The sequence below is a fragment of the Monodon monoceros genome, unplaced genomic scaffold (assembly GCF_005190385.1).
Source record: "Monodon monoceros isolate NGI ecotype Baffin Bay Population unplaced genomic scaffold, NGI_Narwhal_1 Super_Scaffold_12, whole genome shotgun sequence".
NCBI classification, from domain to species: Eukaryota; Metazoa; Chordata; class Mammalia; order Artiodactyla; family Monodontidae; genus Monodon; species Monodon monoceros.
The window spans coordinates 108,869,361-108,890,459 of NW_021703768.1; the positions used below are offsets into that span (position 1 = coordinate 108,869,361).

General features: G+C 42.7%; 1 protein-coding gene and 1 pseudogene across 1 annotated transcript; both read right to left on the reverse strand.

Moving 5' to 3' along the window:
- Window positions 1–773: 773 nt before the first annotated feature.
- Window positions 774–1,594, reverse strand: LOC114893191 (annotated as a pseudogene).
- Window positions 1,595–10,897: 9,303 nt separating this feature from the next.
- On the reverse strand, window positions 10,898–17,338 carry HINT1 (histidine triad nucleotide binding protein 1). The gene is made up of 3 exons (XM_029215584.1): window positions 17,083–17,338; window positions 14,525–14,629; window positions 10,898–12,549 (listed from the first exon to the last, which is right to left on the reverse strand). Exons 1-3 carry the CDS (start codon window positions 17,191–17,193, stop codon window positions 12,385–12,387), a joined length of 381 nt encoding a protein of 126 aa, XP_029071417.1. The 5' UTR covers window positions 17,194–17,338; the 3' UTR covers window positions 10,898–12,384.
- Between the last annotated feature and the right edge of the window lie 3,761 nt (window positions 17,339–21,099).

Below are 21,099 nucleotides of genomic sequence, written 5' to 3' on the forward strand. Positions count from 1 at the left end.
AGTCCTAACCATTTGACTGCCAGGGAATTCCCTACAGTTTTTTTCTTGTATTGGCATTGTGGCTGGAAAAGATGCTTGATATGATTTCAGCCTTCTTAAAGTTTACTGAGACTTGTTTTGTGGCCTAGCATATGATCTGTCCTGGAGAATGTTCCATGTATGCTTTAAAAAAATGCATATACTGCTGCTTTTGGACAGAATGTTCTATATATATCCATTAAGTTCATTTCATCTAATATGTCATTTAAGGACAGTATTTCCGTATTGATTTTCTGTCTAGATGATTTGCCCATTCATGTAAGTGGGGTGTAAAAGTCTACTACTATTATTGTGTTACTGTCAATTTCTCCCTTTATGTCTGATAATATTTGCATTATGTATTTAAGTGCTCCGATGTTGGGTGTGTATATATTTACAGTTTGTTTTTGAAAGACTAAAATTGTCACTTGGAAATAAAGTGGGGGAGGGCACACAGAAATAGGTTGAGAACACAATGGTTGGAGAGCGAGGAGCTGTAAATACAGCAACCTACACACCACACATCTCAGAGGAACAGGCTCCCGCACACATGGACTTCATAATACCAGATGGTCTATTTGTTCACAGTATTAAAGGGCATCTAGAATTAGCTACAGTAAGGGATAAAAAGTTGTCTGAAGAATGGGCACAGAAAGGCTATGTCTGAAGATGACCTGTCACTTGGGAGGGTGGAGCTGCTGGGCCTTCCTTTTGACCACTGTCTTGCAAAAAGTGCAGAAGGAGGAGGGGTGGCTTTAGTCATCTGCCATCATTCCTTTCACTGGGTCCTTTTGCCTTGTCTCATCCAGCTATCTCTTCATCTCTTCTTCCATCCTTTGAATGCTATCCATAGTCAGGTCAACCCACTTATTGAGCCAACAGAACAGCTGCCTGTGGAAGTTTGTAAACAGACACCTCTCTTACTTATGTATAAAGTTTTCCACTTTGTTCTGCAGGCCCCACCACTTGAACTTGACAGTAACCATTTTGTATGTATGAATGTATGGGTAGTCTTTCTGATTTACAAGTTCTTGCTTCCAGTTGGGGCTCAAGGGTTCTCAGCCTGTTTTGATAGGTTTAAATTTTGCTGGGTCTTCCTCTACCTTGAAATCCTTTCTAAGTACTTGGTTTTGATCTGCAGTGTCTATATATATGGCTTCCACATGTTTTCATGCCTCAGGTTCCAGTTTATGCACATTCTCCTGGGTGCCAAGATATGGTTTGTGCCAGGTTTCAATTTTAATAAGAAAGTCTTCTTTCATGTACTCATTTGTAATAACAGTTCAGCAATAAGGGTAGGAGGGTAGGCATTCCATGCTTTTTCATGTATATTCATGGCTCCCTCTGGGGCCAGCATTTGAACAAACATGGGCACTTTGCTCTATAAGTGGTAGATATTGTGTGTTTACTGGCCTTTCTCACTGTCCTTCTCATAGGGCTCATTCACCAGGACCTCTATGCCTTTACCACCACCAGTTTCATTTTTGTTGACCTCAGCCACAGAATACAGCTACCCCACTTGATACTCTTCCACAGCCACAGGTAAGATGACTTGATACTCCTTGAGCAGCACCATGTTGCTTCACGGCTAGGCAGCTGCCCACTGCCCACCCAGCCTCCTGCCTGCTTCCCAGTGGCCACTCTCCCCATGGCCTGGCCCAGTCTGGCTGCCTGTGCACCTTCCTTGTGGTCTGCTCTGTCCCTGCCACTCTTGCTCCAATCACTGGTTGGCTTCTGCTATCGCAGCCTCGCTGCCTCCTATGTCACTGTTGGTGCTGCCCAGAGCTCCAGTTCTGCCTACAATTATTATATCTTTTTCTTGGACTGACACTTGATCATTATGTGGTATCCTTCTTTGTCTCTTGTCACAGTCTCTTTAAAATGGACTTTAAGTCTATTTTGTCTGATATAAATATCACTACCCCAGCTTTCTTTTCATTTCCATTTACGTGGAAAGCCTTTTCGCAATCTCTCACTTCCAGTCTGTGTATGTCTTTAGATCTGAAATGAGTCTCTTGTAAGGAGCTTATATATGGGCCTTGTTTTTGTATCATTCAACCACTCTATATCTTTTGATTGGAGCACTTAGTTCCTTTACATTTAAAGTAATTGTTGATAGCTTTGTACTTACTGCCACTCTGTTAATTGTTTGGGGGTTATTTTTATACTTCTTTTTTGCTCCTTTCTTCTTTTGTTCTCTTCCCTTGTGATTTGATGACTATTTATAGTGTTATGTTTGGAATCCTTTCTTTTTTGTGTATCTATATAGATTTTTAGTTTGTACTTACCATAAGGTTTATATATAGAAATATATGTGAGTGTATAATTATTTTAAGTTGCTGATTTCTTAAGTCTGAACACCTTTTAACAACCCTGCATTTTTACTCTCCCCACCTTTACTGTTTTTGACATCCTATTTTGCATCTTTTTATTTTGTGTACCCCTTGACTACTTATTGAGAATATAGATGATTTTTACTACTTCTGTCTTTTGACCTTCCTACTAGCTTTATACATGGTTGATTTACTATCTTTATTGTATATTTGCTTTTATCGATGAGATTTTTCCTCTGTAATTTTCATGTTCTAGTTGTGACCTTTTTTTTGTTTTGTTTTGTTTTTTTGCTTAGAGAGTTCCCCTTAACATTTCTTGTAAAGCTGGCTTGGTGGTGCTGAACTCTTTTAGTTTTTGCTTGTCTGTAAAACTTTTGATCTCTCCATCAAATCTGAATGAAAGCCTTGCTGGGTAGAGTATTCCTGATTGGAGGTTTTTCCTTTCATCACTTTAAAGTGGGTGGCTGTGCAGCTGGGGATCCTGGATCTAGTGTCCACCTGCTGGTAGGCAGGACAGGTTCCTGACATGGCTGGCTGCAGGGTCCTGGGTGTCCCAAAGCTGGCGCTGGCCCACTGATGAATGGGGCTCAATCTCAAGGGTGGCCGGCTGACGGGTCCAAGGTGTCTCAGAGCTGGTGGTGTAAACCTGCTGGAGGGCAGGGCCAGGGCCCTTGGGGTCCCAAGGCTGCTGCTGGCCCACTGGTGGGTGGAGCCAGTTCCCAGGGTTTCTGGCTGCAGAGCCCTGGGGGACCAGAGCTGGTGTCAGCCACTGGTCTGTGGGGCCAGATCTTGAGCAGCTGGTTCAGGGGCCCAGGGTTTCCCAGAGTTGTCCTGCTGGTGGATAGGGCCAGGGCCCAAGGGTCTCAGGGCTGGTGCTGGGTGTTTGTAGGTGGGCTGTGTCCTGACACAGCAAGATGCAGGACTGCAGTTGTCCTGGGGCTCATGTCTACCCACTGGTGGGAAGGGCTGGGTCCTGAGGCCTCTGGCTATAGGGCCTTGGGGGTCATGAAGCTGGTGCTGGCCTGTTGGTGGGTAGGCTGGGTTCTAACATGGCAAATTGTCGTACTTTAGTGGTCCTGGGGCTGATAGCCTGTTAGTGGGCAGGGCTAGGTTCTGGGGTCTCTGGCTGCGGGGTCCTGGGGGGTCCCAGGGTTGGTGCCAACCCTCTAGCAGGTGGAGTCTGGGCCCAGGCTGTCCTGGAGCTATTGCCTGCCCACTGGTGTGTAGAGTTGGGTCCTAAGGTCTCTGGCTGCAAGGCTCTGGGTGTACCAGAGTTGGTGTTATGCCCACTGCTGAGCAAAGCCAGGTCTCAACAACTAGCTGTTGGACCTTGGGGCTCTGAGGCTAGTTCTGGTGCACTGATGGGTGGGACCAGATCCTGGGCCCTCTGGTGGGCAGGGTCAGGTACCAGGGCAGCTGGGGGCTTAGGGGTTCCTAAGGCAGCCAATCTGCTAGTGGGTGAGGCTGTGCCCCTGCCTGGCTAACTGCTTGGCCTCAGGCATCCCAGTACTTGTACCAACATGCTGATGATCAGGGCTGGGTCCCAGCACTAATACGCTCGGAGGACTCAAAAATGGCACTTGTGGGCTTCCTTGCTGGTGCAGTGGTTGAGAGTCTGCCTGCCAATGCAGGGGACGTGGGTTCGTACCCCGGTCTGGGAAGATCCCACATGCCGCGGAGCGGCTAGGCCCATGAGCCGTGGCCGCTGAGGCTGCGCGTCCGGAGCCTGTGCTCCGGAGAGGCCACAACAGTGAGAGGCCCACATACCGCAAAAAACAAAAATGGCACTTGTCAGCACCAGTGTCCTCGTGGTAGAACACATTCCCCATAATGGCTGCTACCAGTGTGTGCGTCCCCAGAGTGACCTCCAGTTGCTTCCTGTCTCTCTGGGAGGCTCTCCAAGATCAGCAGGTGGGTCTGACCCAGGCACCTTTCAAATTACTGCTTCTGCTCTGAATCTTGGAGCGTGTGAGATTTTGTGTGTACCCTTAAAGAGTGGACTCTCTATTTCCTACAGCCCTTTGTTTCTTCCAAAAGTAAGCACCACTGGCTTTCAAAGCCAAACGTTCTGGGGGCTTATCTTCCTGGTGAAAGACCCCCAGGCCCGAAGCTGGGGAGCCCAATGTGGGGTGGACCTCTCACTCCTTGGGGAGAACCTCTGCAATTGTAATTATGCTCCCATTTGTGGGTCGCCCACCCAAGAGTATGAGTTTTGACTATACAGCATTTCTGCCCCTCCTACCCATTTCACTGTGGTTCTTTCTTTATATCTTTAGTTGCAGAAGATCTTTTCTGCTAGTCTCCAGGTCTTTCTCATCAATAATTGCTCTGTAAATAGCTATCATTTTGGTGTGCCTGTGGGAGGAGGTGAGCTCAGGGTCTTCCTACTCTGCCATCTGGGCCACTCTCCCCACTTTTTGTTCTTTTTAACTAGAATTGATGCCATAATTTTTAAATTTTAGTCACTTATTATTTTGTAAGTCATAATATGAGTAGAAAAGATATGTTGTCAGTGTAATAGGACACTAGAAATGAGTGCAATAAGAAAGGCGCTTTTTTTTTTTTTTTTTTTGCGGTACACGGCCTCTCACTGTTGTGGTCTCTCCCGTTGCGGAGCACAGGCTCTGGACGCGCAGGCTCAGCGGCCATGGCACATGGACCCAGCTGCTCCGCAGCACGCGGGATCCTCCCGGACCGGGGCACAAACCCACATCCCCTGCATCGGCAGGTGGACTCTCAACCACTGCGCCACCAGGGAAGCCCAAGAAAGGAGCTTTGACATGTATACACTGATGGGGATAATATTGATGACTAATAAGAACCTGCTGTATAAAAAAATAAATAAAATAATTTTTTTTAAAAAAGGAGCTTTACCTGGAATTAAAATTGCACCCACTACTATTTTCTTTTAATTTTTATTGGAGTGTAATTGATTTACAATGTGTTACTTTCAGCAAAGTGAATCAGTTATACATATACATATATCCCCTCTTTTTTAGCTTCTTTTCCCATATAGGCCATTACAGAGTATTGGGTAGAGTTCCCTGTGCTATACAGTAGGTCCTTATTAGTTATCTATTCTATATATAGTAGTGTGTATGTGTCGATCCCAATCTTCCAATTTATCCCTCCCCCTCCTTACCCCCCAGTAACCATAAGTTTATTTTTTACATCTGTAACTCTATTTTTGTTTTATAGATAAGTTCATTTGTAGCCTTTTTTTATATTCCACATATAAGCAATGTCATATGATATTTGTCTTTCTCTGTCTGACTTATTTCACTCAGTATGACAATCTCTAGATCCATCCATGACTTACTTCACTCAGTATGACAATCCCTAGGTCCATCCATGTTGCTGCAAATGGCATTATTTTGTTCTTTTATTTATGGCCAAGTAATATTCCATTGTATATATGTACCACATCTTCTTTATCCACTCCTCTGTTGATGGACACTTAGGTTACTTCCATGTCCTGGCTGTTGTGAATAGTGCTGCAATGAACATTGTGGTACATGACTCTTTTTGAATTATGGCTTTCTCAGGGTATATGCCCAGTAGTGCGATTGCTGGGTCATATGGTAGTTCTATTTTTAGTTTTTTAAGGAACCTCCATACTGTTCTCCATAGTGACGGTATCAATTTACATTCCCACCAACAGTGTAGGAGGGTTCCCTTTTCTCCACACCCTCTCTAGCATTTATTGTTTGTAGATTTTTTTTTCTTTTTTTTTTTTTGTGGTACGCAGGCCTCTCACCGTGTGGCCTCTCCTGTTGCGGAGCACAGGCTCTGGACGCGCAGGCTCAGCGGCCATGGCTCACGGGCCCAGCTGCTACGCAGCATGTGGGATCTTCCTGGACCGGGGCACGAACCAGTGTCCCCTGCATTGGCAGGCGGACTCTCAACCACTGCGCCACCAGGGAAGCCCCTCATTGTAGTTTTGATTTGCATTTCTCTAATAATTAGTGATGTTGAGCATCTCTTCATGTGCCTCTTGGCCATCTGCATGTCTTCCTTGGTGAAATGTCTATTTAGGTTTTCCACCCATTTTTTAACTGGATTGTTTGTTTTTCTGATATTGAGCTACATGAGCTCTTTGTATATTTAGGAGATTAATCCTTTGTCTGTTGTTTCATTTGCAAATATTTTCTCCCATTCTGAGGGTTGTCTTTTTTGTCTTGTTTAGGGTTTCCTTTGCTGTGCAAAAGCTTTTAAGTTTAATTAAGTCCCATTTGTTTATTTTTGTTTTTATTTCTTTTACTCTAGGAGGTGGGTCAATAAAGATCTTGCTGTGATTTATGTCAAAGAGTGTTTTTCCTAGTTTTCCTCTGAAAGTTTTATAGTGTCTGGTCGTACATTTAAGTCCTTAATCCATTTGGAGTTTATTTTTGTGCATGGTGTTAGGGAGTGTTCTAATTTCATTCTTTTACATGTAGCTGTCCAGTTTTCCCAGCAGCACTTATTGAAGAGGCTGTCTTTTCTCCATTGTATTTTCTTGCCTCCTATGTCGTAAATTAGGTGCCCATATGTGCATGGGTTTATCTCTGGGCATTCTATCCTGTACCATTGCTCTATATTTCTGTTTTTGTGCCAGTACCATACTGTCTTGATTACTGTAGCTTTATGGTATAGTTTGAAGTCGGGGAGCCTGATTCCTCCAACTCTGTTTTTCTTTCTCAAGATTGCTTTGGCTATTTGGGGTCTTTTGTGTTTCCATATGAATTGTAAGATTTTTTTGTTCTAATTCTGTGAAGAATGCCATGGGTAGTTTGATAGGGATTGCATTGAATCTGTAGATTGCTTTGGTTAGTATAGTCATTTTCACAATATTGATTCTACCAATCCAAGAACATAGTATATTTCTCCATCTGTTTATGTCATCTTTGATTTCTTTCATCAGTGTTTTATAGTTTTCTGAGTACAGTCTTTCTCCTCCTTAGGCAGGTTTATTCCTAGGTATTTTATTCTTTTTGTTGCAGTAGTAAATGGGAGTGTTTCCTTAAGTTCTCTTTCTGATTTTTTGTTGTTGGTGTATAGGAATGTCAGAGATTTCTGTGCATTAATTTTGTATCCTGCAACTTTACCAAATTCATTGATTCATTCTAGTAGTTTTGTGGTAGCATTTTTAGGATTTTCTATGTATAGTATCATGTCATTGGCAAATAGTGACAGTTTTACTTCTTCTTTTCCAATTTGTATTCCTTTTATTTCTTTTTCTTCTCTGATTGCTGTGGCTAGGACTTCCAAAACTCTGTTGAATAAGAGTGGCGAGAGTGAACATCCTTGTCTTGTTCCTGATCTTAGTGGAAGTGCTTTCAGTTTTTCACTATTGAGTATGATGCTTTCTGTGGGTTTGTCATATATGGCCTTTATTATGTTAAGGTAGGTTCCCTCTATGCCCATTTTCTGGAGAGTTTTTATCATAAATGGGTGTTGAATTTTGTCAAAAGCTTTTTCTGCATCTATTGAAATGATCATATGGTTTTCATTCCTTAATTTGTTAATGCGGTGTATCACATTGATTGAGAAAAATAACATTTTTAAAAATGAAGGATAAAGGCCACTTTTTCTTAGTAGCTTACTCAAGCAAATTATCTCAGTGATAAATTAAAACCCTTGAATGGTCTGAATCTATCACTTTTGGTCTAAACTTACAACATTTAATGTTAAAGGTAGGAGTCATTTCCCATTTAGCCTCCCTCTCAGTTCAGTTCAATCAAGCTGTGCTACAGAAACTGGCTTACACTCTGCTTATGAGCCCAACTGTTAACTCCAAGTTCTAACCCTGCTTACCCTGTCAGTCTCACCCTCCTAGGTAATTCAAAGGGCAGAACAATCAAATAGGCTGCTATGATTGTTAAAAGCCCAAGCCACCTTATGCAGACAAGTAAGTTCCACCACTCCTGAATGGACCTTGTATTAATTATGGTAAATATTCCTAGCTGCTGTTACCTAATCCCTGAAATCTCAGTGGATTTGAAACTGTAACTCAGATTGGGACTTGAACCCAGCAAAAACCCAGATTGAGACTTGAGCCCATGGGCCGGGACTCAAACCCAGGCAAAAACCGGATTGGGACTCAAACCCAGGGTTTTTTAACTGAGATCACACACCTGGTCTCAGGACTTAATGAAGCTCGGGTTCTTTTTTTAAAATTTATTTATTTTGGGCTGTGTTGGGTCTTCATTGCTGAGCACGGGCTTTCTCTAGTTGCGGCGAGCAGGGGCTACTCTTCGTTGTGGTGCGTGGGCTTCTCATTGCGGTGGCTTCTCATGTTGAGGAGCACGGGCTCTAGGCACGTGGGCTTCAGTAGTTGTGGCTCGCGGTCTCTAGAGTACAGACTCAGTCATTATGGCGCATGGGCTTAGTTGCTCCGCAGCATGTGGGATCTTCCTGGACCAGAAATTGAACCTGTTTCCCCTGCATTGGCAGGCAGATTCTTATCCACTGCGCCACCAGGGAAGCCCGAAGCTTGGATTCTTGTTGTCTTGTCACAGAAAGAATTCAGTGAGAGACAAAGTGATAGGTAAGAAGTGGATTTACTTAGAAACACACTCCACAGACAGAGCGTGGGCCATCTCAGAAGGCAAGAGTGGCCCTCAGGGTATGGGGTTGTCAGTTTTTATAGGGGTGGGTAATTTCATAGGCTAATGAGTGGGAGGAATATTCCAGCTATTTTGGAGAAGGGGTGGGGATTCCAAAAATTAGGCCAGCACCTACTTTTTGACCTTTATGGTCAGCCTTGGAACTGTCATGGCACCTGTGAGTGTGTCATTTAGCTTGCTGATGTGTTACAATGAGCGTATCCTGAGGCTTAAGGTCTAGTGAACTTGTCCGCCTTCTTGGACCTGTTGGTTCTAATCAGTTTATATTGTGTCCTCGGGCTATGTCATTCTTTTAAAAGTTGTGCCCTGCCCCCTCCCCTCCTGTTTCAGCTTAACAAATTCTGATGTGGGTCAGGAATAATGAGGACTCTGCCCCATTCATTCAGGGATTCAAGCTCCTTCCATCAAACAGCTCATTGTCCTCTGCTGGATCCTTTCTGCATTTTGCCAAGACAAAGGAAAAGAGAAAGCATGGGGGATAAATAGCATGGGAGATTTTTCTGGGGCTTGAAATGGCATACATCAGTTCCTCACACATCTCACTGACCAGACTATAGGCACATGCCCCCACATAGCTGAAGGGATGCAGGGAAATGTAACTTAGCTATATGCTAAGGAAAAGAGGATGTTTGTTATCTATTGCTATGTAACAAATTATCCCCAAACTTAGTGGCTTAAAACAATCCTTTGTTATCTCTTAATTTCTGTGGGGTAGGGATTTGGGAGATTAGTCAGGTGGTTCTGCCTTGGAGCCTCTCATGAGGTTGCGGTCATCTGAAGGCTTGACTGGAGCTGGAGGATCTACTTCCAGGGTGGTTTATTCATAGCTGACATGTTAACTCTGGCTGCTGGAGGAGGCCTCAGTTCCTCCCAACATAGGCTTTCCCACTGGGCTGCCTGCGTGTCCTTGGCCATAGCAGCTGGCTTCCCCCAAAGTGAGCAATCCAAGAGAACAAGGTATATAAGCCACAAGCCCTTTGTGACCCACTACACAAGGGTGTGGATGCTAGGAGAGGATGTCTGTGGGCTATCTTGTAAATTGGCTACCACCTGCGTTTGGTGAATATCTGACACAAGTCTGTTTCAGGCAGTTTGATACTGTGATTTATGGTAAGAAATATATATTTGGTCTTCCTCTCCCTTTCTGGCACAGAGCTCCTAAAACCCTTGTAATTATCCTAAGTGATAAGAGGGATAAATGTATCTTTTGTTATGTTAATGAGGTGACTTTTGGACCACCCTTAGGTAACCTAAGGGAATCAACCCCTTGATTGGAACTTTCAGCCCCACCCAGCAACCTCAGGGAGGGGGAAAAGGGCTGGAAGTTGAATTCATTTCCAATGGCCAATGATTTAATCAATCGTGCCTATGCAGTGAAGCCTCCATAAAACCCAAAAGAACATTTTTCAGAGATTCCACATTGGTGAATACGTGATTTGGGGAGAGTGGTGCACTGAAAGAAAGCATGGAAGCTCCTGGCCCTTCCCCATACTTTGTGCTATGTATCTCTTATCTGGCTGCTTCTGAATTATATCCTTTTCTATTAAACCACTGATCTAGTAAGTAAAATGTTTGAGCCCTGTGAGCCACTCTAGCAAATTAATTGAAGTCAAGGAAGAGTCTTGAGAATGTGTGATTTACAGCCAGCTGGTCAGAAGTACAGGTAACAACCCGAGCTTGTGAATGGCATCTGAAGTTGGAGGGATAGGGGGATGGCAGTTGTGTAGGACTGAACCCTTAACCTGTGCAATCTGATGTTATCTCTGGGTAGTGTCAGAATTGAATTGAACTGTAGGACGCCCAGCTGGTATCTGGAGAATTAGCAGATGCTGTGTGGGATACTCACCCCACCCCCACCCCCCACCCCCCCGCACACACTGAAAATTGAGTCTCAGAATGATTTTAGGCAGAAAGGTCGGACACAATCAGCAAGACAACTTAGCGGTTATCTACCTGATTTATTAGCACTAGTTTGACGAAATCAATGGTAAAGTTAATATGCCTAAGGAAACTAGACTCAACCCTCTTATATATAGTACAAATGCTTCTCTCATTATTACATTTTTTACAGTGGCACAAATCCCTCCAAAACTCATCCCCCGCCCCAGAACTTCCATCATAAAAAAGTCATAAAAATATGTAAAGCCATAAAGTATTAGGGGAATAATTTCTTTTATAAATCCTCCTAGGGTGGGAAAGGTTCTTAAAAATATGAACTAAATTAAAAATTGGTACATTAACTATATAAAAATATGAACTAAATTAAAAATGGATACATGAACTATATAAATATTTTAAACACCATAAACAAAGTAAAAAAATGACAGTTGGAAAAAACTCACTTGTAAGACAAATACAGCCAATTTCCCTAATCCACCCCCCCTAAATTTTTTAAGTCACTAATAAAATTAAAAATTTAGAAGAAAAACAATTTGCAATAAAATGTGTCACAATCTACTAAAATGGCCTTAGGGATTAAAAATGGAAGGAACCCATAAACACAAAGAGAATGAGAGAAGAGACAAAGCAGGCAAGAAGTATTAAATAAATTTTAGAAGCTGGAAAGTGCCTACATGAAAGAAAGCAAAGAAGCAAACCTGTTTGCCCTGCACAAACTTAGAAAGGCTAGGGTGCATGGCAAGACCAAAAAAAAAAAGTTTTGTTGTCAGCCTACATAAGAACTCAAACCCTGAGATTCCCCCCCAACTCTACACAGCCAGAGTCATGCATAACTTAAAAATTTTTGCTAGTGTGCACATACACATTCACAACAATGAGTTTTCAATTTGGAGAGTTGATTCTAAATAATATATTTTCAAGTCTTTATAATAAATAGCATTAGGTAACAAGGAAACATCATAGTATGGCTTCACATGGTCATCAAAGATTCTGTGACAAATCTACTTTCATCCCTTCCACACTAGCCCAGTAGTCCAGGAGAAACACGTGAGCTGGACAAAAAGCATTTTTGCTAGACCCACAACTGTCATTTTCTGGATCAATCACATCACATACTCCTTTGTTCTTAGAAAATAAGAGAACTGGATTAGAAAATCTTCTCCTGGACTAATATTTTACCCTAAAAGGATATTTCAAAGCTAAAGCTAATTTTATGAAATTTTTACATTTGTCTTCAAAGATCAGTCACACCATTATAGCCATGTACATATGCTGAGTCCTCCATGGGGAGAAAAAACAAAAACCTCCCAAATTATGAACTCCACCTTCAAACATTCCAACAAATATGTTTTTAAAATAAGTCAAATACAGAATTCAGACCATGCAACAATGTCTTTTATTATGTATGGGTTTTTAAAATTATTTCTGCAATCTCTCCATACACACGCAAAAAAAAGTATTGTTTTGCATATTGGAACTTGCAGACCTGATCACTGCATAGAGAAGGGAAAATGATCCCTACAATACACTTAACCAGGAGGCCAATTCATCTGCCGACCTCCAAGAACATGGAGATGAACATGATAGACAGACTGTCCCCCATCTGAACCTTCATTCACCACCATTCGATAACCCTTCTTCAGGCCCAGATCAGCAGCACATTTCTTGCCAACAATCATTAAATGTCCAAGAAGCTGGAAAAAAAAAAAAAAAAAGTTTCTTAAGCAATGGTAATTTACAACTTCTTGTCATCATGTAACAAACTACCAAGTTGAAATATTAAATTAAAAGACTGCCAAACTGAAACAGACTTTGGGCAAATATTTGGAAACACTTTTAATCCTAAAATAATATAATCTACAATTAAAAACCCAGTAAGGTTAGGTATTGAAATTAGTATTAGGTAATTACTAATTTCAATAAACATATTAGAGACAAAAATCTGCTCAATTAAAACAATTTTTAGGGCTTCCCTGTGGTGCAGTGGTTGAGAGTCCGCCTGCCGATGCAGGGGACACGGGTTCGTGCCCCGGTCCGGGAAGATCCCACATGCCACAGAGCGGCTGGGCCCGTGAGCCATGGCCGTCTGGAGCCTGTGCTCCGCAACGGGAGAGGCCACAACAGTGAGAGGCCCGCGTACCGCGAAAAAAAAAAAAAAAAAACTTTTTAAAATCGTATTCCAAGTGGTATTTAAGTTTTCTTAATAAGGCACGATACCTTGCTTGCTTGTTACGGGGGAGTGTATCAGTCGGGATAGAATTGGTTATGCTGTGGTAACAAACCACCTCCAAATCTGGTTTACAACAAACATACATTTCTTGTGTTTACTACATCTTCATCACAAGTTGACCAGGCTCTATATTCTACATCTTTTTCACTTTGAAACCCATGCTGATGGAACAGTCTCTGTATGATAACAGTGGCAGAGGCAAGAGAGAACATGGCAAACCGGGTGCTAGCTCTTAAAGTTTCTATTCAAAAGACATGTATCACTTCTGTTTGTACTCACTGGCCAAGTTAAGTCATACGACCAGGCCCAACATCAGTGAGCTCAGAAATATAATGTACCCCTAAATAAAATAGTATTTATGAACAATTATATAATCTACTACAAAGAGCACCAGGAAAAATTTTAATTGAGGCCAGTACCTCCTAGCAAAATCAAATAATTATTTTTCTTTAACGGCATTAACAGAAGAGCCAATGAACCCTCTCCTGTACGATAACACTATTTCTTACTTAAGGAAAAATTAGTCTCACCAACTAATCCTTGCTTAGAACCCTTTTTTGTTTAAAAATTTGTGGTGATGACTTCTTTTGGGCATCATTCTGGGATTGTTGGTGGGAGTGTAGTTTTGACCACAGAAGGCTAGGAAATGGGTAAGAAAATACACTAATCAGTCAACACTAAAGATACTCCATTTCAAAGGCTGAAAATTAATTTCCTATTTTCCATGCCAAACTATGTCCAATTACATTGCTCAACATAGTATATCAGAGGTTCTGCATAAGACTGAATGAAAATAGTAAGGTTCTCTAATAATAAAAACTCTAAAAATATGGAACTACATCTAATGTGAATATACATCTTTTCTCTTTATCAAATTCTCAGGGAGAAATGAAAGTCTAAAGATGAAATTTGTTTTGTAAACTTAAGCCCAGAGAGCATTTGAATAAAGGAATTAAAATCCAAAAAAAAAAAGAATTTGTGGTGATAGATGTAAACAAGACTTACTGTGATCATTTTCTTTTTGAAAATAAAAAAATTATTTATTTATTTGGCTACGCCAGGTCTTGGTTGCAGCACTCGGGATCTTCGTTGAGGCATGTGGGATCTACTTCCCTGACTGGGGATTGAACCCAGGCCCCCTGCATTGGGAGCGCAGAGTCTTACCCACTGGACCACCAGGGAAGTCCCACGGTGATCATTTTGTAGTACATACATATATCAAATCATTTTGTTATATACTTAAATCTAATATGTTATATGCCAATTATATCTCATTAAAAAATCAAATTACTTATACATTGCATTGAACCCCTGATGATTTTCTGATTTTCCTCAGTAATGCCCTCAGGAAAATGAAAATGTGATATCACTTTAAAGTCAAAATTTAGTCTCCCAATTTAAAAAGCAAGAAAATTAATCATGTTAGTAAATGTACTTACACTTTCATCGTCATCTTCTGCTGCAGAAATCTGGGATATATGTTTCTTGGGTATCACCAGAAAATGTGTTGGTGCTTGAGGGGAAACGTCATGGAAAGCAAGACACTGGAATAGGGGGGGAGGGGAAATCAAGATTTTCGTATATAATCTTACAGCCTAAACTTATCATTCTTTCACACTAACCCCATGGGAAACACTGTAATAAATGCTAGGAAATCAGAATTGGACACAACACATGTGGTCCTCTGGTCCTTTTCATGGAAATTACAGTCTAATGGTATCTTTTTGAATTATAGTTTTGTCCGGGTATATGCCTAGGAGTGAGATTGCTGGATCATATGGTAACTCTATTTTTAGTTTTCTGAGGAACGTCCATACTGTTCTCCATAGTGGCTGCACCAATTTACATTCCCACCAACAGTGTTGGAGGTTCCCTTTTCTCCACACCCTCTCCAGCATTTATTTGTAGACTTTTTGATGATGGCCATTCTGACTGTTGTGAGGTGGTACCTCATTGTATTTTCGATTTGCATTTCTCTAATAATTAGTGATGTTGAGCATCTTTTCATGTGCCTGTGGCCATCTGTATGTCTTCTTTGGAGAAATGTCTCTTCTGCCCATTTTCCCATTGGGTTGTTTGTTTTTTTGTTGTTGAGCTGTATGAGCTGTTTGTATATTTTGGAAATTAAGCCCTGTGGGTCATATCATTTGCAAATATTTTCTCCCATTCCGTAGGTTGTCTTTTCGGTTTTCTTTTTTTATGGTTTCCTTTGCTGTGCAAAAGCCTGAAGCCTGTAAGTTTGATTAGGTCCCATTTGTTTATTTTTGCTTTTATTTCTATTGCCTTGGGAGACTGACCTAAGAAAACATTGGTACAATTTATGTCAGAGAATGTTTTGCCTGTGTTCTCTTCTGTGAGTTTTATGGTGTCACGTCTTATGTTTAAGTCTTTAAACATAAGCCATTTAAGCCATTTTGAGTTTATTTTTGTGCATGGTGTGAGGGTGTGTTCTAACTTAATTGATTTATATGCAGCTATCCAACTTTCCCAGCGCCACTTAAAGGAAATCTTTTGATTCACGTCCCCACCTTCCCTAGGTCAGGAGTCCTGGTTGTGCAATTTGGTTTTTTTCCTTTATGGTGGTGATCACTTTTGTAATGAGAAATTTGCTGATATTTGACCAACACCGATTTCTTCCAACTTTACTCAATTACTTAATAAATATATCTATTCTCTTTTGTAGAAATGAAGAGCATAAGTAACATTTAGACAAATTACATACCACTTGAATGGTTTTGAATCTCTTGTTCTCTACTGAAGGTGGAAGCTGTTTAATAGAACCTATCCCAGCTTAACTGTCTCAGGAGTTATTCTACTTGGTACTCTGTACAAAAATGCTGTATCATTTAGATTGCTTCATGCTGTTACACCCTGGAACTTTGATGGCTCAAAAGTCAGTATTTCAACGATCATTTATTAAAAGAAACTTAAAATATTTTTAAAGAAATACACATTACTTACAACAAAAGAACTCCCCTAACGGACAAATAAAGATATTTAAATAAATTCACCTCGAGGTAGGTGTTCTGAATCTAAGAACGCTACTGGTAGCATAAAATCTTTCCTTATATTCCATATTTCATAAAGCTAATTTATTAAAGTGCACAAACCTTGTATCTAAATCAGCCAACCTGTCCAGCTTTATGTGAGATCCATAAATATAACCGCCCACTAAATATTTTATACAAGATGTCTCGAAGTCAAATGAACTTGGCCTTTCTAAAACAGTTTCACCTAGAGTGAAGTCAACAAAAACGACATTCTTAATCCCTTGGCATAAAATTGCTTCCTGAAAATATAAAAGGAACCATTCTTCCCGGGAGGGGCCAAAGGAAAGCAAATCCGAGATGCAGGCCCACTCTCATCTCAGGAGTCCTAGGCCCGAGAATGGGCGGCGGGGGTGGGTCCGGGTGGCGTTGGCTAGCGGCCCTCGCCCAGGCCCAGCGCGTCTGTGCCGCCCCCAGGCCGTTCGCCCCCGGCCCTCTAGCGCAAGGCGGCGGGGAGAGGCGCCCGGGAGCTCCCGGGCAGGCCGGCTGCGCGCGGGAGATCGCGGAGATTGGGCCCGAGTCAGGGTGCGATCAGGTTTCTGCCTGTCAGGCAGAGCGCGGGCGAGATTGTCAGATTCCTGACACAGGAGAGGTCCGAGGCAGTCGGGGAGCAGGCGAGCGCTCATGCCGAGGACCCGGCGCGCCCACAACAAGCACCCAGACCCCGCAGCGCGGGCCCGCGGGCGCCCGGCGGCCTGGCCAGCGCTCCGGGCTGATAACGCGTAACCGGAGCGCAGGCACGCGCCGGCCGGCCGCCTCGGAGCGGCCGCGGCCCAGCCCGCTGGCTGTGGGCCCGAGGCAGAGGCCGCGCGAGGCGGCCCGCTGCCTTCCCTTCTCCGCGGCGCACCCCCACCCCGACTCTTCCCTTCCCTTCCCACTACGGGAAACCCGCGTGTCCACAGGCGGCTGCCCCGCCTCAGCCCACGAGCGAGGCGGCGCCCGGTGCCTACCTGGTCATCCTCATAAATGATTTTGGCTGGGATTTCCTTGCGAATGATCTTCCCGAAGATCGTGTCGCCACCAGGCCGAGCGGCCTGAGCCTTAGCGATCTCATCTGCCATCTCGGCCTCCCTCCCGCGCGGCTGGCCGGGGAGAAGGTCGGGAGGAGGGAGGAGCCGTGGGAGCTGGCAGAGGGCGGGAGCTGGCGGCCAAGCCCGCTAGGGGACCGCTGCTCTCTTGCCCCGGCAGCTCGTGCGCGTGCGCACTGGCGACGTGCGCTGGGCTGCTGCGGGCGCGCGGCAGCTCTAGGGGAATCGCTGGGCGCGACTAAGCTGGAGGGCGGTTCCTGATTGGAGGCCCGAGGGTTCCGCACCAAGGTCGTTTTTCTTCCTTTCTAGTCTCTCGGGGAGCGGTGTTACTACAGTAAGCCCTTTGCTTAACTTATGGATGCTTGTAGGAAAAATCGGATACTGTAACTGAAAAGATTTGATAACCTAAGCAGTACTGGCCGTTTTTGCTGGCAGAGGCACCATGATAACTTCATTTGTCAGCTACATAGGTCTTAACTCCAGCAAGTAAGCCCTCCTGCATCCGTTTTTTTCCCTCCCTCTAGCAGTGGTTCGCAATCTTGACTGCACGTTAAAATCACTTGGGGAGCATGTAAAACGTCCCCGGGAACTTGGCCACACCTCAGGTCAGTTAAATCAGACTCTCTGGGGGTGAGAGACCCAGGCATCAGTAGTTTGTAAACCTCCCTAGACTGTTCTGCAAAGAATTATTCCCAGCATTAATCAGCATAATGTAAGATGCCCCACCTTAAAAGAACAACACCTTTCCTAACCCCACATACCCCTCCATGTCTTTGCTCCTTTTTAAAAGAGTTTTCTATATATTGTGTACACTTTACCTTTCTTTTTTGAAACCATTTGCCTCTTGTCAAGGTCACTAAGGACCTCCACTTACAAAATCCTATAGGCAATTCCAATTATACTTGACCCCTTGGCAACATTTGCCACTGTTGACCATGCCCTCTTTTCAGCAAAAGCCTTCACTCTCCTACCTTTCTGGATGCTATTTCTCCTTCATAGTGAGCCTTCTGTTCCAGGTCTTTCAATGCATGCCATTCTTTGCCCTCTTCTCTAACACTTAATCTCCAAGTGTCCTTATTATGAAAAATTATACCTTTAGCACTTTGCCTTGGCAAAATTATTGATAGTGGTCCCCTTTAATCACAAAAGTGTCCTATTTGGTACTTTTGGTATTAAAGACATTCCTGAGACAATTGGTGAAATCTAAATAATGCATACAAATTAGGAAATAGTTTTGAAAGTCTTGTTAATTTCCTCACATACATATAGCAAAATTATCAAAATCAGTTGATCTGGGGTGGGGCTCTATAATTTAGGTTTCTAACAGTTTCCAGGTGATGCAGTTGCTGCTAACCTGGGAACTACACTTTGAGAACCACTGATGTAAGAGAATGTCTTTTTTGTAGGAGAAAAACCTACTGAAGTGTTTAGGAGTATAGCAGTATTGTGTCTGCAACTCACTTTCAAACAGTAAAGAGATCCCCAAAAAAGAAAAGGATAAAGCAACTGTAGTAAAATGTTAACAGTAGGGGAAACTGAGTGAAAGGTATTTGCAAATTCAATCATTCTTGCAACTTTTCTGTAAGACTGAAATTGTCAAAATTAAAAAATGAATATATACTGGGTTGGGTAGTAAATAATATTGTCATCTTTCACTAAGAGGCTTTGCTATCTACAGAGTAATGACTCCAGTATTTATCTCCCAACTTCTTAATTCCAGATTGGTGTATGATACATATTTCTGCCTACTCACCACCTTCAGTAGGATGTCTACCAGGCACTTCAAATTTATTTTTACTCCCTCACAACAAACAATCTAAAAACCTCTTCCTGCAGCATTTTACATCTACTATGATACCATGCACCAAATTGTGCAAGCCAAAAGCCTTGCAATCATCAACTCTTCTTTGTGGATTTTCAACACATATGAATCTAATCACTTCTCACCTCCTCGACTCCACCACCCTAATCCAAGCCTCTATCATATCTTGCCTGGAGTACTTCAAAAGCCTCCTAGTTTGCCTATCTGCTTCTACTCTAGTCTATTTGCTATACAGTAGCCAAGATAACTTTTATAAAATATAAATCATGATGTCACTCTCCTGATGGTAAGGCATTTCATCATAGAATTAAATATAAAATCCTAAACTTGGCTTATAAGCTATTAAGCAATCGGGCCCATGGCTGCTTCTCCTACTTCATTTCCTTCCATTTCATCCTTATTGACCAGCTTCACCCAAAGTGGGTATGAGAGGCAGAAGATTTCCATGTCCTAATCCCTGGAGCCTGTGAATATGTTACTTTACATGGTAAAGGGGATGTGCAGATATGATTAAGTTAAGGGTCTTCAGGTGGGGAGATTCCTCAATTATCCAGGTGGGCCCAGTGTAATCACATGGACCCCTTTAAATGAAAGAGGGATACGGGACAGTGAGACTCAGACAAGGAGATATGATGATGGAAGCAGGGGTGAGAATCAAAGATTGAAGATGCTCCACTGTTGACTTAGAAGATGGAAGGGGCCACAAGCAGATGACATTCTGGAAGTCAGAAGTCCAAATTGGGTTTCACTGGGCTAAAATCATGGTGTCAGCAGGGCTGCATTCCTTCTAAAGGCTCTGGGGGAGACCTGTTCCCTTGCCTTTTCTGTCTTGTAGAGGCCACCTGTGTCCCTGGGCTTCTGGCCCTTCCTCCATCTTCAAAGACCACAGAAGAGCATCTGCAAACCTCTCTCTGACTCTGCTTCCTTCTTCCACTTATAAAGATCCTTGTGTTGGGACTTCCCTGGTGGTCCAGTGGTAAAGAATCTGCCTTCCAATGCAGGGGATGCGGGTTCTATCCCTGATTGGGGAACTAGGATCCCACATGCCACGGGGCAGCCAGGCCAGCGTGCCACAACTACTGAGCTCAAGCGCCTCAACTAGAGAGCCTGCATGCTGCAAACTACAGAGCCCACTTGTTCTGGATTCTGCGCGCCACAACTACAGAGCCCGCCCGCCCTGGAGCCTGCGTGCCACAGCTAGAGAAGAGGAAAACCGCACGCCACAACTAGAGAGAAGCCCATGTGCTGTAACGAAAGATCCCGCATGCCTCAATGAAGACCCCGGGTGCCACAACTAAGACCCGACACAGCCAAAAATAAATATAAATAAATAAATAACTAATAAGTAAATCTTAAAAAAAAAGATCCTGTGTTTACATTGGGCCCATCAGACAACCCAGGATAACCTTCCCATCTTAAAATCCTTAATTTAATCACATCTGCAAAGCCCCTTTTGTCATAAATGGTAATAACATATTCAAAAGTCCCTAGGATTTAAATAGGGACATGTTTTGGAAGCCATTAGTCTGCCTACCACATAGTCCATGACCTTACATGATGAACATGTAGGAATTTCCTGTTCAGTTCTGGGTCCCGCACTTTGAGATGCCAACAAACCAAGACATATTCCCAGAACAACCAGAATAGTCGCTTCTTTTATGGAACAGCTCAAGGAACCATACAGATTTACCTAAGAGAAGAGAAGCTTCAGAACTGAATTGATTTTTGGGCACTATGGAAACTGTACTTTCAAATATTGGCAGATAAGCGGCTTTAGTTAACTGAATACAGGACCCTAGTTAGCCAGAAATTATAAAAATAAATTATGAATGTTTAGGAGATTGGGCTGTGATTCTAAACTGAAAATGAAAATTGGCATCTTTGACTCATTCATTAGCAGTCAGAAGGCACTACTATACAATGTCACAAGATCATCTAATTTGTTGTTTCCTGGATAAAAGACAGTATCCAGAATATTTGGTTTAATTGCTTATGTTAAACACTCTTTTGCAAATCCAATTCATTTTAATTTTTAAAAAGTCAACTATTGCTATTCTCATGATGACTTGCAATATTCTTTAAAATGACATAAATCACAGAGAAGGAAAAGGGTCTTG